The 27,694-nt window shown below is 45.6% G+C and overlaps 2 protein-coding genes across 2 annotated transcripts; one reads left to right on the top strand and one right to left on the bottom strand.

The window, feature by feature from the left end:
• Positions 1-1,433: 1,433 nt before the first annotated feature.
• asl (argininosuccinate lyase) lies at positions 1,434-22,464 on the top strand. The gene is made up of 16 exons (XM_084177776.1): positions 1,434-1,589; positions 1,989-2,183; positions 9,079-9,162; positions 10,883-10,939; positions 11,105-11,202; positions 15,346-15,423; positions 19,364-19,441; positions 19,536-19,588; positions 19,758-19,820; positions 19,975-20,089; positions 20,223-20,307; positions 20,431-20,490; positions 20,564-20,647; positions 20,840-20,920; positions 21,609-21,715; positions 21,813-22,464. The coding sequence occupies exons 1-16, from the start codon at positions 1,575-1,577 to the stop codon at positions 21,955-21,957; spliced, it is 1,398 nt and encodes a 465-aa protein (XP_084033902.1). The 5' UTR covers positions 1,434-1,574; the 3' UTR covers positions 21,958-22,464.
• Positions 22,465-23,081: 617 nt separating this feature from the next.
• Positions 23,082-27,539, bottom strand: ca4c (carbonic anhydrase IV c; the record flags this gene model as incomplete). Its single annotated transcript, XM_084178962.1, has 7 exons — positions 23,082-23,264; positions 23,420-23,583; positions 23,774-23,840; positions 23,935-24,027; positions 24,126-24,271; positions 24,635-24,799; positions 27,485-27,539. The coding sequence occupies 7 exons, from the start codon at positions 27,537-27,539 to the stop codon at positions 23,082-23,084; spliced, it is 873 nt and encodes a 290-aa protein (XP_084035088.1).
• Between the last annotated feature and the right edge of the window lie 155 nt (positions 27,540-27,694).

Here is a 27,694-nt window from a genome sequence, read left to right as displayed (position 1 = left end):
GATTTCTAACTATATGTTCGTGAATCACTAAAAAATCCACCTCACATCACACCTCCTCCTCCATGTTTTATGGTGGGAAATACACATGCGGAGATCATCCGTTCACCCATATGCGCCTCACAAAGACATGCCGGTTGGAACCAAAAATCTCAAATTTGGACTCCAGACCAAAGGACACATTTCCATCGGTCTAATGTCCATTGCTTGTGTTTCTTGGCCCAAGCAGGTCTCTTCTTATTATTGGTGTCCTTTAGTAGTGTTTTTTTTGCAGCAATTCGACCATGAAGGCCTGATTCACACAGTCTCCTCTGAACAGATGATGTTGAGATGTGTCTGTTACTTGAACTCTGTGAAGCATTTATTTGGGCTGCAATTTCTGAGGCTGGTAACTCTAATGAACTTAACCTCTGCAGCAGAGGTAACTCTAGGTCTTCCATTCCTGTGGTGGTCCTCATGAGAGCCAGTTTCATCATAGTGCTTGATGGTTTTTGCGACTGCACTTGAAGAAACTTTCAAAGTTCTTGAAATGTTCCGTATTGACTGACCTTCATGTCTTAAAGTAATGATGGACTGTCGTTTCTCTTTGCTTATTTGAGCTGTTCTTGCCATAATATGGACTTGGTCTTTTACCAAATAGGGCTATCTTCTGTATACCCCCCTTACCTTGTCACAACACAACTGATTGGCTCAAACGCATTAAGAAGGAAAGAAATTCCACAAATTAGGCACACCTGTTAATTGAAATGCATTCCAGGTGACTACCTCATGAAGCTGGTTGAGAGAATGCCAAGAGTGTGCAAAGCTGTCATCAAGGCAAAGGGTGGCTATTTGAAGAATCTCAAATATAAAATATATTTTGATTTGTTTAACACTTTTTTGGTTACTCCATGATTCCATATGTGTTATTTCATAGTTTTGATGTCTTCACTATTATTCTACAATGTTGAAAATAATAAAAATAAAGAAAAACCCTTGAATGAGTAGGTGTTTTAAAACGTTTGACCGGTAGTGTATATACATAGATTAGAAATCACTGGACACTTTAATAAATGGAACACTAGTCACTTTAATAATGTTTACATATCTTGCATTGCTCATCTCATATGTATATACTGTAGTCTATAATATTCTACTGTATCTTAGTCAATGCCACTCTGACATTGCTCGTCCATATATTTATATATTCTTAATTCCATTGCTTTACTTAGATTTGTGTGTATTGGGTATATGTTGTGAAATTGTTAGATATTACTTGTTAGATATTACTGCACTGTCGGAGCTAGAAACACAAGCATTTCGCTACACTCGCAATAAACATCTGCTAAACACGTGAATGTGACCAATGACATTTGATTTGATTTGAAATGCAGGGTTTTATTTTGAAGGTTTTAACATTACCATGCAAAAGTGACGTAATTGTTTGTGCTGCTGGCAGTATACTAGTATTTATGACTGCCTCCAGCTGTGCTTGTTTGTTGATTACTCTTATCACACTATTTGTGCACTGTCATCGGCGTTTTGCTGATCCTAGGTAGTGAACAGTTAGCCAGCTACGGCATCTTTGAGAGAAGAGAATGGCGAGTGCAGATGTAAGATAACTTTTCGATGTATCTCTTTATTAAAACTGTTGATTTAGCTAAACTCGTCCACGTGTGGCTTTGTGTATGTCCAGGGATTGTTTTCATTGCGCTGTGCAGTCAAATCAGCTGTCCAGAAGCTTGGACAACATGGGTCTTCTCTAGGTTAAATAAATGCTAGCTTGTTGGATCTAGTGGTTCTTCTTCAACGAAAAGTAGCGCTGACAGGTGTCAATGTTGTTTGCTTGTTAGCTAGCTTCTTTGTGTCAATTTTTTTGACTAAAAAAATGACACTGCCTATGCTGTGTGTCTTGTCTGTCTGTCCTGTCTTTTTCTGTTTGTCTGTCTGCCGGTGCCTGTCTGTTTTTTTCTGTCTGCCTGCCTGTCTGTTTTTCTGTCTGTCTCTATCAGGGGAGTAAACTGTGGGGAGGTCGGTTCGTGGGTGACACCGACCCGATCATGGAGAAATTCAACGCGTCCATCGCCTATGACAAGCGGATGTGGGACGCAGACATCCGTGGCAGCAAAGCGTATGCCAAAGCCCTGGAGAAGGCCAAGCTGGTCACTGCAGAGGAGATGGACAAGATCCTACATGGGATGGACCAGGTGAACACACACGCACCTCTATATTTTTTTATTTAACCTTTATTTAACTAGGCAAGTCAGTTAAGAACAAATTCTTATTTACAATGATGGCCTACCAAAAGGCAAAAGGCCTCCTGCGGGGACGGGGGCTGGGTTTAAAAATATAAATATAGGACAAAACACACATCACGACAAGAGACACCACAACACTACATAAAGAGAGACCTAAGATAGCATGGCAGCAACACAACATGGCAGCAGCACAACATGGTAGTAGGGCAAAACATGGTACAAACATTATTGGGCACAGACAACAGCACAAAGGGAAGAAGGTAGACCATGTGGAAGACTACTAGATTGTACTGGCCACATCAAATCAACAAATATCCCCTAAAGTTTAAAATTGATCAACACATTAACACCCCACATTTTACATTTGAATGGCCTTATTTTTGTGGCTATGGGGACTGTTGTATTTTGATCACAGAATCGAACTCAACAAAAAATGGGCGTGAATGTGTTATAGCCCACCATGTCGCTTTTTTGGGGTTAATAGGTTGACCGCTGAAAATCTGCCATAGTGCAGAATAACTCTCTGCATTCACACATGCATGGCAAGTTTCACGTTTTAATGTCACATGCACAAGTACAGTGAAATGCCTTTCTTGCAAACTCAACACCAAACAATGTAATAATCAATAACAATGTATTAATAGAAAAAAACACACAAGAAATACAAATAGGAAATACACAATAAAGTAAGTAAGTAAGCATACTATATACAGGAAATAATTAAAAAGTAAATTCCAATACCATGTTTACATGTGCAGGGATACTGGAGTGATATATATCTATAGGGGTAAGGGGACTAGGCAACAGGATATAAGATAAACAGAATAGCAGCAGGTTGTATCTGAGTGTGCATGTGTGTAGAGTCAGTATAAATGTATGTGCATATTATGGGTGAGTGAGAAAATGATGGAGTGAGTGTTTGTGTGTGTGTTGGAGTGACAGTATGTGTGAGTTTGTAGGGCCCTGTGAGTGTGCATAGAGACAGTGCAAAGATTCAAATGAAAGGTCAATAAAGATACAAGGTTAACTCAGTCCGTGTAGCTATTTTGTTAGCTAATTATCAGTCGTATTGCTTGGGGATAGAAGCTGTTCAAGAGCCTGTTGGTGTTAGACTTGATGCACCGGTACCTCTTGCTGTGCGGCAGCAGAGAAAATTGTCTATGGCTTGGGTGGTTGGAGTCTTTCACGTTTTTCCGGGCCTTCTTTTCACACCGCCTGTGATAGAGGTCCTGGATGGCAGGGAGCTCGGCCCCAGTGATGTACTGGGCTGTCCACACAACCCTCTGTAGCACCATGCGATCGAAGGCGGTGCTATTGCCAGACCAACCAGTGATGCAGCCAGTCAATATGCTCTCAATGGTACAGCTGTAAAACCGTTTGAGGATTTGAGGGCCCATGCCAAACTTTTTGAACCTCTTGAGGGGGAAGAGGCACTGTCTCGAAATCTTCACGACTGTGTATGTGTGTTTGGACCATTTTAAGTATTTAGAGATTTGGACACCGAGGAACTTAAAGCTGTCTACCTGCTCCACTGCCGCCCGGTCAATGTGGATGGAGTTGTGCTCGCCCCCCCCTTTCCTGTAGTCCACGATCAGCTTTTTGGTCTTACTGATGTCGAGGTTGTTGCTCCGTCACCACACTGCCAGGTCTCTGACCTCCTCCCTGTAGGCTGACTCATTGTCGCTGGTGATCAGGCCTACCACCGTTGTGTTGTTAGCGAACTTGATAATGGTGTTGGAGTCATGCGTGGCCACGTAGTCGTGGGTGAACAGGGAGTACAGGAGGGGACTAAGCACACACCCCTGTGGGGCCCCTATGTTAAGGGTCAGCGTGGCGGAGGTGATGTTGCCTACACTCACCACCTAGGGGCGGCCCGTCAGGAAGTCCAGGATCCAGTTACAGAGGGAGGTGTTCAGACCCAAGCTGTGTTCGAATACCCAGACTAACATACTGTATGCTACATACTTAATGAGTATATACTACATACTATTAGTTCATTTTAGTATACTGTAAACAAATGGTATCCTTTCAGTTGAGCGTACTAGCGCTTCGCCTGTCTACCGGAAGTTAATGCAGTTGCTATGTAACCTCTTGCTAGCTTGTTAGCATAACAAAAGACTAGCTAGACATTTTACAATTTCGGGTGTGTTCGTAAATTCAATCTAGAGTGCCAGAGTGTGCTCAGAGCAGAGTGTGCTCAGAGCAGAGTGTGCTCAGAGCAGAGTGTGCTCAGAGCAGAGTGTGCTCAGAGCAGAGTGTGCTCAGAGCAGAGTGCGCTCAGAGCAGAGTGCGCTCAGAGCAGAGTGCGCTCAGAGCAGAGTGCGCTCAGAGTGCGCTCAGAGTGCGCTCAGAGTGCGCTCTGGGCTTTCGTAAATCCAGAGCGTTGTCAGATTGTCTGTTCGTAAATTCAGAGCCTTTTTGCTCTTGGAGCGCGTCACTGGACGCTCTGGCCGAGGAGTAGGGTTGACATGAGTGTTCTGACCTCACAACGGCAGTCAAGCACCCAAGCTAACTGGCTAATGTTGGCTAGCTTGCTAGCTATTTCCACACAGAAATGAGAGAACACCTCACTATGACCATTTTACTCGCCCTAGCAGAGCTGTTTAGGCTGTTTTCATTTTATCCAGAGCGTTGGTGACTGTAATTGTGCTGCTGGCAACAATTTAATTATGCTTTTTTTTGCCGATGTTTACTGACACCAGCCATATATTCAACGGGTGTTGAGCGTTCGTAAATTCATCAGTTATTCTGCGCTCTGGCACACTCAGACGAGAGTGCTCTGAAATCGGAGTAGATAGCCAGAATTAACAATGTCCATTGAGAACGCACAATGACTATACCACTTAGCTAAGAATGACGTGAATAAGTCAATAAACATTGGGAAATTAGTTAGATTATAGTTAATATACTGCCTGGCAAGTTCGATATATTAGTAGCCAACTAACGTTAGGTAACTAGCTATCATACCCGTACATACTGCTGTAATGCTATGCGGTTTGTAAGGATAGCGTAACTAACAAATTGTCAGCCAACATAACGTGTATCGTAACTTATTTGAAAAGTCATTACTTTATTACATTGCTCGACATTTTCTTAAATTTGTCATAATTAGTTAAAGCAATGAATTTGTATCCGCTCTCGTCGGACTTCGGCTGCATATTTTCCACCATTTTCTTCAAATTCAAATCATTTTCTGAACAATTGCATTATGGGCCCTAAAAGCACAGAAATAGTGTCCACTGCTTGTATACTTCGTATTTTGCCGAATTTAGTACGAGATCCGGGAACTTTTGGCATACTAACTATATCCATACTATGACCAATAAGCTTACTACAATTTTAGTCACAAATAGTACTGTTAGTGAGGTTAGTGCGGTTAGTATGAGTATTCAAACACAGATCCAGAGTCCTAACCTCTAACCCTGTTGCAGGGGCTGAGTCACTGGCTTGCTGGTGCTCTTTCATGCCGTCCCTGGGAGGGGTGCGTCACTTGAGTGGGTTGAGTTACTGACGTGATCTTCCTGTCTGGGTTGGCGCCCCCCCCTTGGTTTGTGCTGTGGTGGAGACCTCTGTGGGCTATACTCGGCCTTGTCTCAGGATTGTAAGTTGGTGGTTGGGGATATCCCTCTAGTGGTGCGGGGGCTGTGCTTTGGCGGAGTGGGTGGGGTTATATCCTTCCTGTTTGGCCCTGTCCGGGGGTTTCTTCGGATGGGGCCACAGTGTCTCCGGACCGCTCCTGTCTCCAGTATTTATGCTGCAGTAGTTTATGTGTCGGGGGGCTGGGGTTAGTTGGTTATACCTGGAGTACTTCTCCTGTCTTATCCAGTGTCCTGTGTGAATTTAAGTATGCTCTCTCTAATTCTCTCGTTCTCTCTTTCTCTCTGAGAACCTGAGCCCTAGGACCATACGTCAGGACTACCGGGCATGATGACACCTTGCTGTCCCCAGTCCGCCTGGCCTTGCTGCTATTCCAGTTTCAACTGTTCTGCCTGCGGCTACGAAACCCCTACCTGTCCCAGACCTGCTGTTTTCAACTCTTAATGATCGGCTATGAAAAGCCAACTGAGAGACCTGAGCCCTAGGACCATACGTCGGGACTACCGGCCGTGGTGACTCCTTGCTGTCCCCAGTCCGCCTGGCCTTGCTGCTATTCCAGTTTAAACTGTTCTGCCTGCGGTTATGGAACCCCTACCTGTCCCAGACCTGCTGTTTTCAAACTCTTAATGATCGGCTATGAAAAGCCAACTGAGATTTATTCCTGATTATTATTTGACCATGCTTGTCACTTATGAACATTTTTGAACATCTTGGCATGGTTCTGTTATAATCTCCACCCGGCACAGCCAGAAGAGGACTGGCCACCCCTCATAGCCTGGTTCCTCTCTAGGTTTCTTCCTAGGTTTTCGCCTTTCTAGGGAGTTTTTCCTAGCCACCGTGCTTCTACACCTGCATTACTAGCTGTTTGGGGTTTTAGGCTGGGTTTCTGTACAGCACTTCGAGATATTAGCTGATGTAAGAAGGGCTATATAAAATAAAATTGATTGATTGATTGATTGGTGACGAGCTTGGAGGGGACAATGTTGTTGAACGCTGAGCTGTAGTCAATGAACAGCATTCTCACATAGGTATTCCTCTTATCTAGGTGGGTGAGGGCAGTGTGGAGAGCAATTGAGATTGCGTTATCTATGGATCTGTTGGGGCGTTATGCAAATTGGAGTAAGTCTAAGGTGGCTGGGATGGTGGAGTTAATGTGTGCCATAACCAGCCTTTCAAAGCACTTCATGATTACAGAAGTCAGGCCGCCTACAGGGCGGTAGTCATTGTAGCATTAAGCCTTAGAGTTATTAGGAACAGGAATGATTTGTGGTCATCTTAAAACATGTGGGGATTACAGACTGGGACAAGGAGAGGTTGAAAATTACCATGAATATGCCTGCCAGCTTTTCTGCGCATGTCTAAGAACGCGCCCTGGAATGCTGTCGGGGCCCGCAGCCTTGCGGGTGTTGACCTGATTAAAGACCCTTCTCGCGTCGGACTCGGAGAGCGAGATCACCCAATCCTCTGGGTTGGTGACGGCCCTCACACCCGGCTCGATGTTGTTGTTGTCAAAGCGTGCATAAAATGCATTGAGTTCATCTGGTAGAGCGGCATCGTTGGGCAGGTCATGGTTGGGTTTTCCTTTGTAATCCGTAATGGACTGTAGCCCCTGCCACATGGGGTGGGCATCGGAGCCTGTGTAGTATGATTCCACCTTATTCCTATATTGTCTTTTTGCTCATTTGATGACTCTGCGGAGGTCATAGCGAGACTTCTTATACTTGTTCCTGTCCTTAGCTGTAGCCTCAGGGTTATCTGCGATAGCTCTGTGTGCGGTAGCCCTGTTCTTTAGTTTAGCGCCAACCTCTGTGTTAATCCAGGGCTTTTGATTGGGGAAGCATCAAACCCTCATCGTGGGTACAACGTCGCCGATGCATTTTCTAATGAAGCCGGTAACGGAGGTGGTTAGCTGGTCGACGTTATCGGCGGAGTCTCGAAACATATTCCAATCAGCGCTAGCAAAGCAGTCCTGTAGCATAACCTCTGATTCTGGTGACCTTTTTCTCAACGGAGTGAATCGTGGGTACTTCCTGTTTCAGCTTCTGCTTGTAAACAGAAAGCAAGAGTACGTGATCTGATTTGCAGAATGGCGGACGAGGGCGTTCTATGCTTGCTTGTGGTTAGAATAGCAGTGGTCTAGGACTTTATCGCCCCTAATGGCATTTGAGACGTGTTGCTGGAAGTTGGCCATCACGTGTCTTAGTGACACCGAATTAAAATCGCCGGCAACCAGAAAGGCAGCCTCTGGGTGTAGGTTTTCCTGCTTGTTTATAGCCTTGTACAGTTTAAGTGCCAGCTTCTTCTTTTTTTTGTCCTGAGGTGGAATGCATACAGCAGTCACGATAACAGCTGAAAACTCCCTCGGGAGGTAGAAGGGTCGACATTTGACCATCAGGTATTCCAAGACGGGTGAACAGTGGGTCGAAACTTCCACCGCGCTGGAATTAGCACACCAGTTGGCACACCCTCAATTTCCCTAACTCCACTTTCCTGTCCGCCCAGTGAATGGAGAATCCATCGAGTTGGATAGCCGTGGGGGGTGTCTTGTCCGAGAACCATGTTTCTGAAAAGCAAAGAATATTGCAGTTCCAAGATTCCCGTTGGTAGCAAATCCGCGATCGGAGGTCATCCATCTTATTATCAAGTGATTTAGCCAGTAGAATCACCTTAATCTCACCAGGATCCCTGCCCTCTTGCCTCTGTAACGCCGGCGTTTCGTCTTGGGTAGGCCGAAAATTGGGTTGGAATTACAGCGAGAGCCCAGTGCAGATGAGTCGAAGTAGAAGCTGGAATTGGTGTAAATAACTGCCGATTTGATGTTCAAGAGTTCTTGTCGGTTGTAAGAAATAATAGCTGATACATTTCGTGAAAATAAAATAAAAATAATAGTCACAAAATAGCGAAGTTGGGTCAGAGCTTGCAAAACGGCAGCCATCCAGTACGGTGCCATCTTCAATGGCATAGTAGAGTCGGTTTAGATGCCAAACAACACTTTTGTTGATATCATTCACTCTCATTTTAATCGAACAACAGGGGTGCCTGGGTTGCTACTTGCTAGGCACTCACATAAGTGTTCAATATAGTAACATGGGTACCCCCATGAGTTAAAATATATATTGCCCACAATCTTTGTGCACCCCCAAGGGTCCATGCGTAACTCAAACCCAGCTCACACGCTGGGCCAAAAGGTGAACCAAACTTCACTTACGGATGTGTGTGTGTGTGTGTGTGTGTGTGTGTGTTTCAGATCCATGATGAATGGTCCAAAGGTGTTTTTGAGGTCAAGCCTGGAGATGAGGACATCCACACAGCCAATGAGCGCAGACTAAAGGTGAAGTGTGGGTGGGGCAAACCTTGAATCAGCAATTCAGAGTGCTGGCTGAAGATCGTAACAATGGGACAAATACGGACCCTTGATTGTCAGAATGACCATGCATACAGTGCATTCGGGAAGTATTCAGACCCCTTGACTTTTTCTACATTTTATTACATTACAGCCTTATTCTAAAATGGATGAAATCATTTTTCCACCTCATCAATCTGCACACAATACCCCATAATGACAAAGCAAAAACAGGTTATTAGGAATGTTTGCAAATTTGTTAAAAATAAAAATCACATTTACATAAGTATTCAGACCCTTAACTCAGTACTTTGTTGAAGCACCTTTGGCAGCGATTACAGCCTCAAGTCTTCTTGGGTAGGACGCTACAAGCTTGGCACACCTTTATTTGGGGAGTTTCTCTCTGTCAGGTTGGATGGGGAGCATCGCTGCACAGCTATTTTCAGGTCTCCAGAGATATTCGATCGGGTTCAAGTCCGGCCTCTGGCTGGGCCACTCAAGGACATTCAGAGACTTGTACCGAAGCCACTCCTGTGTTGTCTTGGCTGTGTGCTTATGGTCATTGTCCTGTTGGAAGGTGAACCTTTGCCCCAGTCTAAGGTCCTGAGCGCTCTGGAGCAGGTTTTCATCAAGGATCTCTCTGTACTTTGCTCCGTTCATCTTTCCCTCAATCCTGACTAGTCTCCCAGTCCCTGCCGATGAAAGATATCCCCACAGCATGGTGCTGCCACCACCATGCTTCAACATAGGGATGGTGCCTGGTTTCCTCCAGACGTGATGCTTGGCATTCAGGCCAAAGAGTTCAATCTTGGTTTCATCAGACCAGAGAATCTTGTTTGAGAGTCCTTTAGGTGCCTTTTGGCAAACTCCAAGCTGGCTGTCATTTGCCTTTTACTGAGGAGTGGCTTCCGTCTGGCCACTCTACCATAAAGGCCTGATTGGTGGAGTGCTTTAGAGATGGTTGTCCTTCTGGAAGGTTCTCCCATCTCCACAGTGGAACTCTGGAGCTCTGTCAGTGATCATCGGGTTCTTGGTCACCTCCCTGACCAAGGCCCTTCTCCCCCGATTGGTCAGTTTGGCCGGGCGGCCACCTTTAGGAAGAGTCTTGGTGGTTCCAAACTTCTTCCATTTAAGAATGATGGAGGCCGCTGTGTTCATGGGGACCTTCAATGCTGCAGACATTTTTTGGTACCCTTCCCCAGATCTGTGCCTCGACACAATCCTGTCTCAGAGCTCTACAGACAATTCCTTTGACCTCTTGGCTTGGTTTTTGCTGTGACATGCACTGTCAACTGTGGGACCTTATATAGACAGGTGTGTGCCTTTCCAAATCATGTCCAATCAATTGAATTTACCACAGGTGTACTCCAATCAAAGTTGTAGAAACATCTCAAGGATGATCAATGGAAACAGGATGCACCTGAGCTCAATTTTGAGTATCATAGCAAAGGGTCTAAATACTTATGTAAATAAGGTATTTCTGTCTTTTATATTTAATACATTTGCAAACATTTCTAAAAAGCTGTTTTCGCTCTGTCATTATGGGGTATTGTGTGTAGATTGATGAGTGGGAGAAAAATATTTTATACATTTTAGAATAAGGCTGTAACGTAACAAAATGTGGAAAAAGGGAAGGGGTCTGAATACTTTCTGAATGCACTGTATATATTTGTATTATATATGTATCTCTGTGTTTGTGTTTTATCAGGAGCTGATAGGTGAACCAGCTGGGAAGTTACACACTGGTAGGAGCAGAAACGACCAGGTAGGTGTGATGATCTGCTGAACACACGTTCTTTGTTTGTTTTTTGAAAGAGAAGTTTGAGATTGTTCAATCTCGCTGATGTAATGCTGAGTAAAGCCATTCTTGTGTTTCTTTTGGTTGAGCATTGGGTTTCTGATATGGTTCTGTGTTTTATTGGTTGATCAGGTGGTAACAGACATGAGGTTGTGGCTGAGGGATGCTATCTCCATTGTTAAGGGAAACGCTCTCCAACTCATCACAACCATGGTGGAGAGAGCAGCAGTGTAAGTTTTATGTACAGGTAACTGACAAAATAAAGGAAACACTTCAGTAAATGAGGGATACAAAGTATATTGAAAGCTGGTGCTTAATTCACAGGTGTGGATTTAACATCCCATCATGCTTAGTGAAAAAGCTGGAGCTCGTCTGAGCGGTTGGCTTCTGAGCCCTCACCCGCTATGTACTTAATGCTGATTTATTGAGATTCTGACTTGCTAGAGGCTTCCCGTGCAAGAACAGTACGGATGCTTCTTAGTCCAGGACTTTTATTTATCTTCATCACTAACACACATTCTTAAGTTATTTAGGAATCAACTTGTGGTTTTTCTTAGATGCATGCACAATCTTCCTAGTAGACACAGTCAACTTAGTCGCCATACAAAATGTGACTCTTCTTCTTTCGATGACTAAAAACGCTCAGACCTGGGGTGGGAGGGGTCAGAGTCCAGATGTGAATTTGGGCAAGCTGATTGACTGAAGCCGAAGGGCTGTGATGGACAGCTGAGATGGTGAGATCTCACCCTAACGGGACTGTGGGGGAACTAAGGGGACTGTGAGGGAAAGTTAGGTAGAGAGGAGGGGAGTAGGTCAGTCTTTTTTACAGCTGCCCCAATATTTCTTATGAAAATATTAACATCCACAAAAAGGCCTCTAACCTAAAGGGCACAGTCTCTAATGGGGTCCACAGGTCTCAAGGGGGAGCTTAGTCCTAGCGGGCCTTGTCCTGTCAGCCAGGACAGGCAGGGCTTAGGGGCCGCCACTTGGGAGGTGCACAGAGGTGCGGAGACAGTCCTTGGCCACCCAATGGAGGCCACAGGGGTGGCTGAGGGTCCTCTAGCTCAGCTGGTGCCGTGTGGCTGGGGACAATCCTTGGGATCTTGGTATGGTGCCGGAGGCTGACCACAGTTGAAGGAAGTATGTGGCACGCCGGCCACAACTGTCTTTGGCAGCTCACTGGCTGCTGCTCGGGTTGGTGAATCTCTCACCACTGCTGGAGGCGATTGCTCCCATGGTGGAGCAGGTGGGGACCCCTGGGCGAGGCTCTTCAGGGATTCGACGTAAGGGGCCAGCTGGGCCTCAGAGACGATGTCCGGCGGTTTCCTGAGGGCCGGAGGGTCTTTCAGTGCAGGAGGCAGGTGGCCTCCCAGAACTGGAGACAGCAGGCCCCCCGGGTCAGGGAACGGTGGGTCCCCCAGGTCAGGGGGCTGAGGGCCTAGCAGGGCAGGGAACTCGGGGCCTGACAGGGCAGGAGACTTAAGCTTACTACTAAGGCTAGAGACTGAGAACCAAGCTGAGCAGAGTCTGCGAACTGGCTAGGGGCAGGGACTGCAGACCTAGAGGAACAGCTAATTCCGAGCCTGGTGGGACAGGAGACCCATGGTCTGGAATTAGTGCAGGAGGGTTGGTGTGTAGCACTAGGGAGGGTGACTGCTTGCTGACTGAGGCTGGGGGCTGCAGACCAACTGAGGTTGCGGACCTAGTAGGGCACAGAACCTAAAGCCTGGCAGAGCGGGCTGACTAGGGCTGGAGACAGCGAAACGAGAGGTGCTGATAACTGGGCCTGACAGGGAGAATGACTCTGAACCTGAGAGGGAGAACGACTCTCAACCTTACAGGGAGAATGAGTCTGAACCTGAAAGACAGAATGACTGTGATCTGAGCAGGGCAGGAGACTGCAGACCTACAGACAGGGCACCTAACTTAGACCCTGGCAGGGCAGGGGGCTCTAAGCCTTGCAGGCTAGGACGCTGCATACCCAATAAGGTAGGGGGCTGCAATCCAAGCAGGGCAGAAGACTGCAGACGTGGCAGCTAACTTAGGACCTAGCAGGGCAGGGGGCTCTATGCCTGGTGGGCTAGGATGTTGCGTACCCAATAAGGCAGGGGGCCGCGATCTGTGCAGGGGAGGAGACTGCAGACCTGGTGGTGAAGCAAACGTGGGGCCTAAATGGGTAGAATACCTAGGGCCTGGCAGAGCAGCTAATTTAGAGGCTTCTAGTGCAAGGGACTGTGAAAATAGAACAGCAGAGGACTGGGGCCCTTGTACTAAGGCAGCAGTCCACGGACCTAAGCCAGAACACTGTGAGCCTGCAACTAGAGCCTGCGACTGAGGGCCGGGTACGGCAGGATAGACTGGACCTACCAGGGAGGAAGGAAACGTCAACCCTACAGGGGAGGCAGGGAACTCTAAACCTGACCCTACTAGGAAGGAGGGGAACTCTGGCCATACTGGGAAGGAAGGGATCTCGGACCCTACCAGGAAGGAAGGGAACTCTGACCCTACCGTGGTGGCAGGGAACTGGACATCTAGGAGGTATCGGTGCGCTAGCAAGCGGGGCCAGCAGGGACACCAGGCCTGGGACCGGCAGGTCCGACCAGGCATGGGCTGACAGGGCCGTGCCAGCAGGCTGTACTTCGAAGGCAGGAAGGGTCTGATCCAACCAGGCCGTGGCTGGAGAGGCCCCCATGTCCAGGCTGCACTTGACATCTGCAGGAGCTGCAGGCTTTGGCTTCATCCTAGGAGCGTGTGAATAATCCACTGCTGGCTTGGGCTCTGGGCCAGGAGCAGGGAGGGCTCCCGAGGGAGAGCGGCTGGAGTCTTTGTGGCTGAAGGTTCCAGGGTAGCAGACAGTCGAACCTCGGGCACCCGAGCAACGGCAGCCAGAACAGGCCCTGTGGCAGCAGTTGTGGCTCCACGACTGGAGCGGGAGTCTCCTTAACTATGGCTAGTCGAGGCTCAGGCTGAGGGGGGTGCAGACCTTGGTGTGGTGGACTGTGCACTCTGGAGTTGTGTCGATCTACTGGGGAGCTAGGCATCTCTGGGGAGCAGAAGGGGACTCGGGGCTCCAGTGGCTCAAGCCGGGGGAGGCCTAGATGGACGTCGGTCAGGAAAGCAGCTGGGCCACCTCGGGATATAGTGGAAGTCCCAACGGTCCCATGGAGGTGGTGAACGCTTAGGCCTGGAGGGCTTGGAGTAGTGTCTCTCAGGGGAGTAGCCGGGCCAAGTCGGGGAGTATCGGTGGTGGTGGCGCTCCCGTGGAGGTGACGATGGCTCTGGCCCGGAGGGTCTAGAGTGGTGGTGGTCAGGAGAGTAGCGGCAATATCGGTGCTCCCGCAGTGGTGGCTCAGGCCGGGAAGGGCAAGAGTACGCCCTCTTGAACTCTTCCCTCTCATAAAGCAGCTTCTCGTAGTCCCTCTGCAGCTCCCAACTGGAGAGGGTGTGGTCACTCCAGGACTACTGAGGATGCCTGGAATATGGGTGGTCGACTGTACGATGAGAGAGGGGTGTAAAGCCTCGCAGCTCATCTTCCTCTGGGAAGCGACAGCTTTGTGTGTGTGGTGTTGGTGGTGACAGCAGCCCCATTCGGCATAGGAATGCAAAATAACTCATCTGCATCCAGGAGTTCGGAAACAGTTATTCATTTGGGTACTAGAACATCTTCACTGTAGCCAGGTCAGAATCCGGTGATTCGAAGGACCATGAAAAACTGTTGGTCGCTAAATCCATCTCGGAGGACCATGAAAAAAAGGATAGGGTGTAAACCTGTCCCTCTGAGGACTAAACTAGTTTGCTGGGTTGGATACTGAATCCCCACAAGGCTGCCGGCTAGAGCAATATGGATGCTGTCTTGACTGACTTGTCACACACTTCACTGTCAACCAACGCACTATTAACACTTAGGGTCATGTATAAAAATGCTAGGCAAGCCCAGTTGCCCATTATTTTGGCTACCATGGCTAGAAGAAGAGATGTTAGTTATTTTGAAAGAGGGGTGATTGTTTGGCAGGAGCTTCAGTGACGAAAACTGCTCAAGCTGATGTTTCACGAAATGCCATGGTCGTTTCAGTCACCAGATCTCAACCCAATTGAACACTTATTGGAGATTATGGAGCGGCGCCTGAGACAGCGTTTTCCACCACCATCAACAAAACACCAAATCATGGAATTTCTCGTCGAAGAATGGTGTCACATCCATCAAATAGAGTTCCAGACACTTGTACAATCTATGCCAAGGCTCATTGAAGCTGTTCTGCCGGTTCGTGGTGGCCCAACGCCCTATTAAGACATTATTTTGGCAGTTACCTGTATGTATGCATGCACGCACACACACAGTATATCATGTTTACCTATTGTCTTTTGATCCCCAGAGAGATTGACGTGCTGTTTCCTGGGTACACCCACATGCAGAGAGCTCAGCCAATCAGATGGAGCCACTGGATTCTGAGGTACAATAGCCTCTCCTTCTGTTCAGCACCACTGCATATGTTTGCAATGTTCCTAAATGATGTCTAGATCCACTGCTTGACACTGAGTCAAAGTTAAAAACAGGATTGAGGCAACAAATATTGATGGAATATAAAGTGAATGTTGTTTCAGTCTACAGAGCATATGTAACCCGTTTCAGGAAGCTAGGCGTTAGTCGCACGTCACTACTTCACAGGAAAGGCATTTGAACGTACATTTACAAAAAAAATCAAAATGAGTTTTTGTGGCAGAAATGCCTTCTGGAACATGTGAACTTTCATGTGCCTTAATAACAAACTTGTATACCATCTGTAAATTCAAATAAAATTGTTAAATGGTGATCCTAGTTGGTTTAGCCATGTAAAAAGACAGGAACCTTCCCACTAGCCATGATTGGGTGAGATAATGGATGGGCTGGACATGCCGTGAGATGAGTTCGGATTGGTCTGCTATGTAGCATGCTTCTGTCTAGAACATGGGCTGTATGTGTACATCATTCTTGTTAGCCCAGGAGAACTGTAAGTGTTGCTACTGCTCTCAACAACATTGCTGCCCTGAATTTAGCAGGCGCTATCGACATAGATCAGTGGGAAAAAGTTGTGATGGACTACTTTCTGCACACCGTGAGTGTGAACCGGAGTGACTTGACACATCGCGGGCCAAACAAGCTGTACAAACAAAACGGAAATGACACAGGACGTCTTACTTAGTTAAACGGGTTTCAGTCTGCCGTGAAGTGTTCGTCCATGTATACGAGTAAGAGTCTAGCTACATTTTCAGATATTATACGTTTCTAATTTTGTCAGAAAGTCGTTTTCATTGCAAGTTAAAGCGTACTGTTAGCTAGCTAGCGAACGTTAGCTTGCTGGCTCGCTAGCTAATGTTACGTGTATGATCTGTGTAGTAATATTATTTGTATCTCAGAAAGCCATTTGCATTGCTAGTTATAGCCTAATGTAAGCTAGCTATCTAACATTGAACCTAGTTGATTAGCTTTAGCTACCTGCAGATTCATACTACCGCATTTCATGCATGGTGTCTTGCTATGACAATCCCTTTGTATTGCTAGTAGTATGGGTTGGGATTATGGTTAATTGTTTAGCTAGCTAGCTAAACATGTCTAAACAAAAGCGTCCACTTCGCCAGATGATTACATGACCCATCAAGTAAACCAAGTGTGTCTGGTGGTGATTATGGCCATCTATTGTATTTCATGAACATGTGTACATGTCTAGACAATAGTGACCCATCCACTTAGCTGGGGTGTGGTTATAGCATTTCTTTCACATGACCCATCAATTTAGTCTTGTGGTAGAAATTCTATAGGAAGAGAGACTGCAGATTCTTTCAAACAACAACTTTATTATAAGATTTGCAAAAATGATGTTGAAAAGCCCAACGAACATAGTTGGCTTTCTCCTTTTATAGAAATTACACCCTCTTATCTACACTACCAGTCAACATTTTGGACACACCTACTCATTCAAGGGTTTTTCTTTATTTTTTACTATTTTTACATTGTAGAATAATAGTGAAGACATCAAAACTATGAAATAACACATATGGAATCATGGAGTAACCAAAAAAGTGTTAAACAAATCAAAATATATTTTATATTTGAGATTCTTCAAATAGCCACCCTTTGTCTTGATGACAGCTTTGCACACTCTTGGCATTCTCTCAACCAGCTTCATGAGGTAGTCACCTGGAATGCATTTCAATTAATAGGTGTGCCTTCTTAAAAGTTAATTTGTGGAATTTCTTTCCTTCTTAATGCGTTTGAGGCAATCAGTTGTGTTGTGACAAGGTAAGGGGGGGTATACAGAAGATAGCCCTATTTGGTAAAAGACCAAGTCCATATTATGGCAAGAATAGCTCAAATAAGCAAAGAGAAACGACAGTCCATCATTACTTTAAGACATGAAGGTCAGTCAATGTGGAAAATTTCAACAACTTTGAACGTTTCTTCAAGTGCAGTCGCAAAAACCATCAAGCGCTATGATGAAACTGGCTCTCATGAGGACCGCCACAGGAATGGAAGACCCAGAGTTACATCTGCTGCAGAGGATAAGTTCATTAGAGTTACCAGCCTCAGAAATTGCAGCCCAAATAAATGCTTCACAGAGTTCAAGTCACAGACACATCTCAACATCAACTGCTCAGAGGGGACTGTGTGAATCAGGCCTTCATGGTTGAATTGCTGCAAAGAAACCACTACTAAAGGACACCAATAATAAGAAGAGACCTGCTTGGGCCAAGAAACACGAGCAATGGACATTAGACCGGTGGAAATGTGTCCTTTGGTCTGGAGTCCAAATTGGAGATTTTTGGTTCCAACCGCCGTGACTTTGTGAGACGCGGTGTGGGTGAACGGATGAAATCCGCATGTGTGGTTCCCACCGTAAAGCATGGAGGAGGAGGTGTTATGATGTGGGGTTGCTTTGCTGGTGACACTGTCTGTGATTTATTTAGAATTCAAGGCACACTTAACCAGCATGGCTATCACAGCATTCTGCAGCGATGGAGTGCTGCATCAGATGACCTGACCTCCACAATCCCCCGACCTCAACCCAATTGAGATGGTTTGGGATGAGTCGGACGGCAGAGTGAAGGAAAAGCAGCCAACAAGTGCTCAGCATATGTGGGAACTCCTTCAAGACTGTTGGAAAAGCATTCCAGGTGAAGCTGGTTGAGAGAATGCCAAGAGTGTGCAAAGCTGTCATAAAGGCAAAGGGTGGATATTTGAAGTAAAATATATTTAGATTTGTTTAACACTTTTTTGGTTACTTCCATATGTGTTATTTCATAGTTTTGATGTCTTCACTATTATTCTACAATGTAGAAAATAGTAAAAATAAAGAAAAACCCTTGAATGAGTAGGTGTGTCCAAACTTTTGACTGGTACTGAATGTGACTGTTAGCAGATGTGCAGAAACAACAGAGTTGTTCTGCACAGACTTGTAAAAACAAATTTAGCTCGTCTGTGTTTGATCAAGATAGCTGATATCGCCACCATTCTCTGTTCCTTCCTGCACTTCCCACATAGTTCAATTCCTGCCGAGCGGCTCATTAATCTGTACGCTCAGATTTATGACTAAGTCACACAAGACAAGTTTGCATCAGTAGTAAAAAACAGCATATCACAATGAACAATTATTTAAGTAAAAAAACAGCATAGTATGTCTAGTTAAACAGCATAGTATGTCATTAATTAATTTCCTTCACAGTCTGAGGTAAGCATCATCTTATAGTTATAAAATATTTTTATCTGGACACTTTCAATTTTTTATATTGTTACTTGCAAATATGCAAGTAACCATTTCACTGTACCTTTTACACCTTCTGTATCTTGTGCATGTGACAAATAAACTTTGATTTTATTTTATATAGTGTTTGTTTACCAGAGGCGGTAATGTGAAGAACAACTTGACCTGCACCAAAGTCAGATTATGATATAAGCCAAGGACTAGATCAAATGTATTTTTACCTGGAGTTTTTCCTAATTGTAGGTTACTACTTTCGCCACTTTTAATCTTGAAATCTTTGGTTGTTCACTACCTTACTCACTCTGCACATGGCCTCACATATGAATTGTTAAAGATATAGGTGGGGCTAAGGCTTAAGAGGGTGTGAACGATGCTGAATGGGTGTAGACAAAGAAAAGCTCTCCAGTACGTACCAAAACATTCAAGGGCCATTTTCTCAAAAGTGGAGTTACAAGTTTATCAACTTTCAAAGCAGAATTACTTTCCCATTGTTCCTCAGCTGCAGTGTATGATATACCATGTTCTAGCTCTGAGTCTACTTATATCCAATGTAAAAAAACACCATTTAAAATTTAGCAACAAAAGACAGAATCGAGGTGGTCGGTGATGTTGTCAGTCTATTAAACACATTTGTATTTCTATGATTGTTCCCCAGTCACACGGTGGCCCTGAGCAGAGATGTGGAACAGCTTCAGGAGATCAATAGACGAGTCAACGTGCTCCCCCTGGGCAGGTACACACACACGCACAAGCGCGCGCGCACACACACACACTGTTATCTGTCATCTGTGAGTTATAGTTATACCGTGTCTACTTTTGTTACCCAGTGGAGCAATAGCTGGAACTCCATTCAACATCGACAGGGAAATGCTGCGTCAAGGTGAGAGTCAACCTGCATTGAAAATCAGCTCCTATAAACATACATAAGGAGCCATGAACTCTAATGAATGCTTATAACAAATGCTTATAAGGCACAATATACATGAATCATACACATGTTCCAAGACAGTGTTTGAGATTGATTGTGTCTTCTGTCTCTTCCCCTGTAGAGCTGGCCTTTGATGACATCAGCATCAACAGCATGGACGCCACAGGCCAGAGGGACTTTGTTGGTATGGTAACCCCACTGGCTTTATTACTATTCTGAGAAGACATGTAGATGTGAAGATGAGAAATATTGGCATTAACTGACTGTCACTGCATTGCCCTGCTCATGCTTTCTCTCTCTGTGTGTGTGTCTGGCTCTCTCCACCCTCCCTCTTTCAGCTGAGTTCTTGTTCTGGGCGTCTCTGTGTCTGACGCACCTCAGTAAGATGGCAGAGGACCTGATGCTCTACAGCACCAAGGAGTTCTCCTTCCTCACACTCTCCGACGCATACAGGTGTGTGTGTGTGTGTGTGTGTGTGAGAGAGAGTTTGTGTGTATGATGACTATGAACTCAAAACAATGTGTTCCCTTTTTTTCCTTTGTGTTATATTCTAACGATCTTTCTCTCTCTGTGTGTGTGTGTGTAGCACAGGCAGCAGTCTGATGCCTCAGAAGAAGAATGCTGACAGTCTGGAGTTGATCAGGAGTAAAGCAGGCCGTGTCTTTGGCAGAGTAAGACCCCAACTGAAACACATAACACCATTAGTTATATTATAATAAGCAAGCATCCTTTATGATATTAATGGTATGATATCAGTGTGTGTAAACCTGTGCCCTGTCCTGTGTGTGTCACAGTGTGCAGGCTTTCTGATGACCCTGAAGGGCCTGCCAAGCACCTACAACAAAGATCTGCAGGTACAGCCACACGTGTGTGTGTGTGTGTGTGTGTGTGTGTAATAATTCTCTCTATCGCTCTCTGACTCTCTAGGAGGATAAGGAGGCCATGTTTGACTGCTATGACACGGTACACGCTGTGCTGCAGGTCACCACAGGTGTCATGTCCACTCTAAAGGTGAGATGGATGCCACACCTGACCCCATACACCCTACACCCTAGTGCCCAACACTGAGCACCTTTACACCCTTGTGCCCTACTTACTACATCCTAAACTCTTACACCTTAGTGCCCTACAACCTGCAACATCCTTCCCTCTAAGTCCTTTCACGGCCAATTCCTCTGACCCATTTCCTGTTTCCTGTGTCAGATCAACCCCAGTGTGATGGAAGCTGCCCTCAGTCCTGACATGCTGGCTACTGACCTGGCCTACTACCTCGTCAGGAAGGGGGTGAGTACTAATTAACCACTCAAACCAGGGATATGTGCGTTTGTGTGTGTTCACCACAATTATGGTAAGGTTTAAAGTTAATTAAACTGTTTATTTAGCCAGCAAACTTTAGCAGAGTTTCTGTGTCACAATTGTGGTATTTTATATTATCTCTCTCTCTCTCTCTCTCTCTCTCTCTCTCTCTCTCTCTCTCTGTCTCTCTCTCTCTCTGTCTCTCTCTCTCTCTGTCTCTGTCTGTCTCTCTCTGTCTGTCTGTCTCTCTCTCTCTCTCTCTCTCTCTCTCTCTCTCTCTGTCTCTCTCTCTGTCTCTCTCTCTCTGTCTGTCTGTCTGTCTGTCTGTCTGTCTGTCTGTCTGTCTGTCTGTCTGTCTGTCTGTCTGTCTGTCTGTCTGTGTCTGTCTGTCTGTCTGTGTCTGTCTGTCTGTCTCTGTCTGTGTCTGTCTCTGTCTGTCTGTCTGTCTGTCTGTCTGTCTGTCTGTCTGTCTGTCTGTCTCTCTCTCTCTCTGTCTGTCTCTCTCTGTCTGTCTGTCTGTCTCTCTCTCTCTCTGTCTGTCTGTCTGTCTGTCTCTCTCTGTCTCTCTCTCTCTCTCTCTCTCTCTCTCTCTCTCTCTCTCTCTCTCTCTCTCTCTCTGTGTGTGTGTCACAATTGTGGTATTTTATATTCTCTCTCGCGCTCTCTCTCATGTCAGGTGCCGTTCAGAGAGGCTCATGGTATCTCAGGTAAAGCTGTGTTTCTGGCTGAATCCAAGAACATTCCCCTGAACCAACTCACTGTGGAGGACCTGCAGACTGCCAGGTGAGCGCAAGCACGCATGCACACACTTCTTCGTATTATCACTCTTTTGTCCCCCCCACCTCCTTATCCTTTCCACTTCACCCTCCCCTTGCTCCAGCCCCCTGTTTTCCAGTGATGTGTCTGCGGTGTGGGACTACAGTAGCAGTGTGGAGCAGTACAGCGCCCCTGGTGGCACAGCCAAGAGTAGTGTGGCAGCACAGGTGGAGCACATGAGGACCTGGCTGAAGAAACAGGTCCAGTGACCTCTCCTCCTCACCGCTTACCTTTAACCATTGACCCCAACAACAACTTATATAAGCAACAGTGGTCAAATGGAACTCTGGGGTGTATCCTAACTTCCAATTTTCACATAGTCTCCCAATGATATCACATCTATGCATGTATGACTAAGTTAAAATTTGACTAAAGTAGAAGTTAGGATTTGCCCCCCAGTGGTAAAGAACCATTGTTTGCCTTCTAGAACACTCTCCAGTGTTCTCTACATTCAGTGTCTACTCTAGAAAACAATGGGTCCATTCTGTAGGACTGCCTTGTTGCTCAGGCCATGTAAAGTGCCTTTAAAATACCGGTAGACAATGTAGTTGTTGATGCCATGGTTACTGCTTTAGATCTATTTAGAAAAATGGGAGGTAAAAGCTTTAGTACATTTAGATATATTATCCTCAATAGTAGTACAACTATACATTTCAGACAGTTCATACCTTTTTGTCTTAATGTGTTGATGATTGATTAAATGTTGCTTATTTACAAAATGTTGTCACTAGCTGTTGTTCATGGAAGATACATATAGCGTGTGGACATGAAGATGGCTAACCTTCCACTGTCGTCATTCAGTCAGTCGTTATTGCAAAAAAGTCGACCTGGCTCGAATGCTGCCATATCATGTCTGCTCTAGTTTAGAGTATTGCCCAGAAGATAAACATATTTCCCAGAAGATAAACATATTGCGTACACCCTGTCCAATCCTTTCAGATAATTGAGAAGTGTCTAGAGGTTAATTTGGAATTGGGCCTATCTTTGTCTGCGAGCTTCCTCAGTGCAGCAGCAGTGGTGGAAAAAGTACCCAATTGTCATACTTGAGTAAAAGTAAAGATACCTTCATAGAAAATGACTCAAGTAAAAGTGAAAGTCACCCAGTAAAATACTACTTGAGTAAAAATATTTGGTTTTAAATATACTTAAGTATCAAAAGTACATTTAATTGATAAATTATACTTAAGTATCAAAAGTAAAAGTATAAATCATTTCAAATTCCTTATATTAAGCAAACCAGACGACAACATTTTATTTTATTTTTTATTTATTTACGGCTAGCCAGGGGCACACTCCAACATCTTTACAAACTAAGCATTTTTACTTAAGTACTTTACGCCAGTGCCCTCCCCAGTACAGACTGAAGAACATACAGCCACACAGTGATGAGACCAGGCTGGACAGGGCTGGTTGCCGACCGGTACACAGTTCTGCCGTTCAGAGGCTGGACGGGCCGGAAGATCCCTGTCATGGGCTGACCCGTCCAGAACTGAGCCTGCTGAGCTACTGACACCAGCTAGAGAGGAGATGAGAAGGGAAGGAATCATGGTGGGAGGAGAGAAAGGGTCAGGATTTCTGCTGACCTCATGTAGTCAGCATCTCTGAAAGACCCCACTCTGACCCTGAGCCTAACCCCAGTGACCTCTAACCCCAGTCACTTTTACCCCCTACCTGTCTGTTGCTGACAGGGATGGTCCTGTGGAACAGCGTCCAAACAACCGCTTGCTCACAGCCTGGTGTCGTCATGGAGCCCACGTATCGATAGTAGTCATGCAGATCATGTGAGGGGGGAATGATGTCACAGAGTCGGAACCCTGGGACTGTGCTTTGATTCCCTGTAGAGGGAAGGGTGAGGGGAGAGGAGAGAGGAGAGGGGAGAATACACTGTATGGCTCTAATACCATTTTCACACTTCTAAGCCTAGCCCAGCTGAACTAAACTGTACTGGTAGTACCATAGTTGCTGGAACCTTGCTGGTTCAGATTGGTAGGATAGTGTGAAAATGGTATGTCGAGTTACTCTTACCGTTATTCTGAACTCTTCCCAGGGCTTCTATAAGAGAGTTGTAGTGATGGTGATCATCATTGGACTCCTTGGAACAACACAACACTGATATTAGAGAAATGTGTTGAATTTGCCACTGGATTTGAATTGGAATTTGTATGAGTTAAGTGGCTGATCAGTACCTCGAACAGGAAGGCGAGCAGCGCTATACCAGATTTGTCATGCTCAGCCTCCTCTAGACTACTGTATGGCTCCTTGATGTGAACAATGTGCAACTAGAGAGAGAGAGGGAAAGATAGAGAAGAGAATCGACAGGGAGACAGAATAGATGTTGTAATAGTACCACATGGTTATTCCCCGCCTCAGGGTTTACCTCCATGGGATAGTGTTCTCCGTCAACAGTGTGTTCGGACCCAGGCCCAGCGTCCACACCCCAGTGCAGGTGGAACTGAATGGCCCGGTACCGACCTGCCAGACCCCCTCCACTGACCTGCACCGACGAAGGCAGGGAGAAGTGGGCTGGAGGAGGACAGAGAGAGCCAGTCTAGTGTCAGATTTCTGTATTCCGTGCCGTCGTCATTTCTGTGAATGATATTTAGCAGGAAGAGCTGATCCAGGGTCACTGGAGGAGCACAATACTCTAACCTCTTAGTTTTACAACTATTGGCAATAACATTTTTAATGACAGACATTAATTATAAACTAGGTTACATTCTTGGAGTATTTTCTAGGGTGTTCTGGCAGTGAGGATATAATGTTTGGAGACCATTCCAGGATACTGTAAAAAGGTCTAGAGTTCAAGAACATTCAATACTGGGATCAGAGGTCATGATGGTATAAAGAACATTCTAGATTTAGAAGAGAGGTTCTGAGAGTTCTAACCAGAATGCCCCATGTTCTCAACAGTGATGTTGAGAATGTTGTGATGACCGTAGAAGGTCAAAGGTGACAGGGAGTGGTTGGCCTGGACATGGTTTGTCACAATGTTTATGGGAGACTGACGCAGACCGCCACAGTCAGGGAACAGGCCTGGCCACCGACTAGGGTCTGAAACAATACAACACAACTCAGTTTAGTTTCCTTTTGTATATAGTGGGTATTGGTTCAGCAACAGAAAGTATTCAGTGTGGTGTGAGATGGTGAGGGTATATCGTAAGGTGATGATGGTGACGATACAATATGGTGATATACCCTCACCGGCCAGTTTATTCGGTTTATCTAGTACCAGGTCGGACTTCCTTTGCCTCCAGAACAGCCTGAATTATTCGGGGCATGGATTCTACAAGGTGTCGTAAACGTTCGTTCCTTAATTGGTATCAAGGGACGTGTGCCAGGAAAACATTCCCTACACCACCGCCACCAGCCTGTACTGTTGACACCAGGCAGGATGGGTCCATGGAATCATGCTGCTTACGCCAAATCCTGACTGTCATCAGCATGACACAACAGGAACCTGGATTGGTCGGACCAGGCAATGTTTTCCCACTCCTCAATTGTCCAGTGTTGGTGATCGCGTGCCCACTGGAGCCGCTTCTTCTTGTTTTTATCTGATAGGAGTGGAACCTGGTGTGGTCATCTGCTGCTATAGCCCATCCGTGACAAGGACCGACGAGTTCTGCATTCCGAGAAGCCGCTCTGCACACCACTGTTGTACTGCGCCGTTATTTGACTGTTTGTGGCACGACTGTTAGCTTGCACGATTCTTGCCATTCTCTTTCGACCTCTCATCAACAAACTGTTTTTCGCCCACAAGACTGCCACTTACTGTAGGTTTTTTGTCATGTCGCACCATTCTCGGTAAACCCTAGACACTGTCGCACATGAAAAGCCCAGGAGGACAGCCGTTTCTGAGATACTGGATCCGGCGCGCCTGTCACTCGTTTTGCCCATTCTAACGTTCAATCGAACAGTAACTGAATGCCTCAATGCCTGTCTGCTTTATATAGCAAGCCACAGCGACGTGACTCACTGTCTGTAGGAGTGATCCATTCTTGAGAACGGGTGGTGTACCTAATAAACTGACCGGTGAGTGTATATCGTATGGTGCTGAATTTAGATCAGTGCTGAGAAAGTGGTAGGTGAGGAGTTTTGAGGTGAACTCCCATGTGGAGAGAAGATAAGATGTGTGTGTGTGTGTGTACGGGTTATTTTACCTCTGCATGTGTTGTCACAGGAGTACTGGCTCTTGTAACACCACTGAGCTGGAAGAGAAGTGCACTCAGTAAAGCTCCAAAGGGCACACATGCGCGCACACACACACTCCCTGTTTTCTCTAGTTATTAACTGAGACTATTATTCATTTATCTGACTTTACCACGCTCTAATACCCACAGAATAGTCAGCAAGCCTACGGCCTGACCTGCACACAGACACACACACACACACACACACACACACAGAGATCATGATCATAATGAGATGATGGTGAGATCTCATATTACTGAGTCTGACCCTATTTCACCTCCGCACTAATTCAAAATATTTCTCTGCCATTCCGGCAGTATGTATGTATGTCTGGCATGTCAACAAACAATAGAGTTGATGTGGCTGCAGGAGAAAATTAAATTGACCACAGAACTTCTGTAAACTCTATATGATTGAATATTCTGTGAGAAGTGCCTTACAAAGTGTGACTGATAGGATAGGAGCTTCATGATATTATTCAGGGACAATACAACCGGATGTCCGAGATGGATCAGGTTAAAGGCCCGGTGCAGTCAAAAACTGTTTTATATATACTTTCACACTATGAGTAATACTGTGAAAATTATGATAGTGCCCTTTTTAATGTAAGAGCTGTTTGAAAAGACTGCCTGAAATTTAAGCCTGTTTTGGTGGGATGGAGAAATGATTTGATATTGAGATCAAAATGGCTGCATTGGACCTTTAACCAGTGACAAAGTAATGATTGATATTTCAGCATTAATGAGAATCAATGGAGCTCTGCATGAATAGGTGGCAGAAACACAAACTGAGGACACATCAGAGGTTACACAAACACTAGGAATAATCACGGGACCATTAGAAGTTAATAACCGTAATGACCAAGGCTGCGTCCCAAATGGCACTCTATTCCCTAAATAGTGCACTACATTTGACCAGAGCCCTATGGGCCTATAGTGAATAGGGTGCCATTTGGGATGCACACAAAGAGGACAATTAGAGGAAGCAGTGCAGTAATGGCCGAGGGAGTATTGTGGCTTTAATAAAGCTCTCCTGTTAGAAAGAACGGCCAAAACTGTTATTTCCTCCGGTCACACCTGAGACTCTTGGCACCATCATCGATAGATAAGAAAGATAGATAGATAGATAGATAGATAGATAGATAGATAGATAGATAGATAGATAGATAGATAGATAGATGGATGGATGGATGGATGGATGGATGGATGGATAAGTGGACAGGAAAGCAGACAGACAGAGAGGCAGGCAGACCAGGTTGGCAGACAAGCATGCAGGCAGAGAGACAGGCAGGTAGACAGACAGACCGTCAAACAGACCACAGCTTTCCCAGATTATGAGGATCAGAAATATTTATTTAGACAGTATCAGCTACAGTTAGATTTTGTATAGATGTGTGGGATATTGACATACAGTACAATTACCATACAGTAGTAATCAAGGTATCAAACTTCAACACCATACTGTGTAACTGAAGTCTTTAGTCTTTTTGCTATTCAAGTCCTGATCATTTATAGAAATACACAACCACACCAACCTCAAATGTCTTACCTGAGCAGTGGGTGAGAACAGAGAGCAGAGTGGAGAGGTGAAGAGCGAAATCCATGACTACCACTCTCTCACACTCCCAGGAGCCGTATAGAGACATACACTAATGAAAACACACTCTGACCCTCCACCTGAGAGACGGGGTGATAGATAGAGATGAAGAAAGGGAGAGATAGTGAGGGAGGGAGAGTGAAGAAGTGAGGGGGGGGGGGG

This window comes from Coregonus lavaretus (genome assembly GCF_964263955.1).
Source record: "Coregonus lavaretus genome assembly, chromosome: 15".
NCBI lineage: Eukaryota > Metazoa > Chordata > Actinopteri > Salmoniformes > Salmonidae > Coregonus > Coregonus lavaretus.
The sequence above is the reverse complement of the archived record's forward strand: the minus strand, read 5'-3'. Positions and strand labels throughout refer to the sequence as shown.

Bases quoted from the DNA above. Each gene is read 5' to 3' on its own strand.
- asl (XM_084177776.1), top strand. The intron at 19,589-19,757 runs GTGAGAGTCAAC...CTTCCCCTGTAG, and splicing joins CAGGGAAATGCTGCGTCAAG to AGCTGGCCTTTGATGACATC. The intron at 20,491-20,563 runs GTACAGCCACAC...CTGACTCTCTAG, and splicing joins CCTACAACAAAGATCTGCAG to GAGGATAAGGAGGCCATGTT.